Genomic DNA, 2,879 nt, shown 5'->3' on the forward strand with positions numbered 1-2,879 from the left:
ATTGGTCGCCTGTGGTCTGGGGGCCCTTCGTCCTCAGAGCTCAGAGGTTTCTCCACATTCTTGAAATCTTTTCATGAACTGTAGATGACAGGATCTTCACGGTCTTCCCAACCGTTAATTAAAATGTTCCACTAGTTTTACACACAGCTTTTTTAAGGACTGGTAAACCTCTGCCCATCTTTACTTCTGACAGACTCCGCCCCTTCTTTTTATACCCCGCCCTCTTCCTTGTCCTACTGTTTCTTATTTATATACCACTTCCTTGTTGCTCCTGTCTCATAAAACTCAAAACAAGTTTATTTTTCTAAATAAAAAATGCAACAATTTCTTAGTTTTAACGTTTGATTCATTCACCGTGTTCCACAGAGACGTCAAGATGAGGTTCCCATGGATCTCTCTGTTTTTATAAACACTTTACACAGCACTAACGTGTGCGCGCGTGTGTGTGTGTGTGTTACCTGCAGATGCAGGTTCAGCAGGTAAAGGCAGGTCCTGGATCTCCCACATCCTCACACTGCCGTCCTCAGAGCACGACATTAGCTCGCTGGAACACACACACACTGTTTGTTCTCAACACATCTTTAATTTTCTGCTGCAGCTTCGAGGAGAGCAGAAACTGAACTCAAACGAAGAAAAGAAGATTTCTTTAAGCCTCGTTAGATCTGATGCAGAGCAGAGATCCGTGTGGTTATGAGGAGCAGACACTTCAACACTTCACTGGCACAGATTGTCCTGCAGGATCTACAGAGCGGACTGGCTTCGGTTAGAGAGGAGGAGCTCACATGGGACTTTATAAACCGGACTGGAACTCTCCAGTTTATAAAGTTCAATTACAACAATGGAACTTGTGAAGTTAAGATGGCCGCCACAGCTACCTGACCTTGGCAGGTTGTGCAGAGATCCAAGTAAGTGTTGGTGTGATGGTTGCTGAGAGTCATCCCCAACATGTAACTGAGCACTAAGCAGTCATTAAACATCTCGGTTCAGACGTTTAGTGTGGAAGGCGGCGGGCGACAGGCATTCTGTCAATGAACGCTTCTTCACTTTGTTTTCTGACGTTTCATAAAAAACTTGTAAAGAAAAACTATTTAAAGTTGCGTATTAATAAATGAATGTAAAGCAGCTGAAGGTTCGACTCTCGTGGAGGACACATGAACACAGACCGTTTCAGCCGAGACCACGGGCCAGACCAGGAACACCCTGAGTTAACCAACTCACTTCACCCCAAATTAACTAACTTACTTAACCTGAACAGTTAACTACACTGAACAGTTAATCTGGAGTTAACGAAATCAGTTTAAACCTGAACAGTTAACCCAGAGTTAACTAACTCCGTTAACCTAAACTGTTAACTCTGAGTTAACCAACTCAGTTAATCTAAACTGTTAACTCAGTTAACCTGAACAGTTAACTAAACTGAACAGTTAATCTGGAGTTAACTAAATCAGTTTAAACCTGAACAGTTAACCCCGAGTTAAGTACGTCAGTTAATCTAAACTGTTAACTCAGTTAACCCAGAGTTCAGGAAAGAACTGTTTTCGTGATGATGCTGTAACTGAGTTAGTTAACTGTTGAGGTTAACTGAGTTAGTTAACTCGTGGTTAACTGTTCAGGTTTGAACTGATTTAGTTAACTCCAGATTAACTGTTGTAGTGTAAAGCACTTGATAAGAAGTAAAGTGCTTTAGTCCATTTAACCCTGACGGGTTGGTCAGAGCTCCCTCCAACATGAGCTGGTCATGTTGAATCCATCTGACTGATATCAGAGCACAATTACTTTTAATGCTGCTGATTATCCATGCTGCTGATGTCATGCTGCTGATTCATTTCATGTTGCTGTGTTCATTCATCCTCATCTGCTCGCACAGACACATGTTCGTGCTGCTGTTGTTCGGCGTATTGTTTATGTACTATTAGTGTTTAGCGTATTTCTTAGTTTATATCTTAGATCTTTATCACAGTTTCTTTTTACACGTTATATTTTTGCTATGGTTGATGTAAGTGAGACCCTGAGGACACAGTTTCATTCCACCTCATGCACCACATGGTGTGAATGACCATAAAACCTACCTGACACAGCCACGTGTGAGCATCTCACTTACTGTTAAATGACGGTGCTCACAGGGGGAGGGGGACATAGATCCAGGTTCACAGCAGTTCATGAAAACAAAATTCACAGATTTTCAGAGTCAATCCTGAACTTCCAGGAGAACTGAAACATCCAGAACTTGGTGTTTGGCAGAGTCACATCCAGAGCTGACAGGAAGTGTAGCCTGGATTCTTATTAGCTCTACTGTAGAACATCAGGTACTCACCAGCCACCACAAGGACTCATGTACACTGTAGAAGCACAGTATGGACTAAACTAGCATTAGCACACGTGCACGTCCAAATCATGGGTCAGGGTTCACATCAGCAGATCAGTTCAGATTCTCTGACGTCTCCCTCTCTGGGGAAAGTCAAAGTCATTTTCCAGGTTCTTCCCTGGTTTCCAGTCACATATGGTGGCAGCCATCTTGGATTTTGCGATGACAACTCAATCTTCAAAAGTCACCTCTCACCTGGAAGTAGCTGCACACCTGATTCATTTTTAATGTCAGTTTCTTTAGTCGTGCACACCTCATGTGGTACATGTGGTGGAACGAGATTGTGTTCACAGGGTCCCAGTTACATCCAACAATAAAATGCAAAATAAAAACAGTAACAACATCTATGATAAGAACTAAGAAAAACATCAACTAAATATACACTAAGCACTCATAACATAAAACATTACGTCGAACAGCAGCACGAACATGAGTCTGTGTGAGCAGATGAGCACGCATGAACACATCAACATGAAACACATCAGCAGCAGCAGCATGAAAGAGATCAGCAGCA

General features: G+C 42.4%; 1 protein-coding gene across 1 annotated transcript in view; it reads right to left on the bottom strand.

Moving 5' to 3' along the window:
- Positions 1 to 458: 458 nt before the first annotated feature.
- The window catches only part of wdr41 (WD repeat domain 41), a gene marked incomplete at its 3' end in the record, with an annotated part of 21,860 nt that continues 19,439 nt past the window's right edge, over positions 459 to 2,879 (bottom strand). Inside the window, 1 exon segment of the mRNA XM_037691847.1 lies at positions 459 to 544. Coding sequence (XP_037547775.1) covers positions 459 to 544 — 86 coding nt within the window.

The sequence above is a fragment of the Nematolebias whitei genome, chromosome 18 (assembly GCF_014905685.2).
Source record: "Nematolebias whitei isolate Nwh7 chromosome 18, NemWhi1, whole genome shotgun sequence".
Lineage (NCBI taxonomy): Eukaryota > Metazoa > Chordata > Actinopteri > Cyprinodontiformes > Rivulidae > Nematolebias > Nematolebias whitei.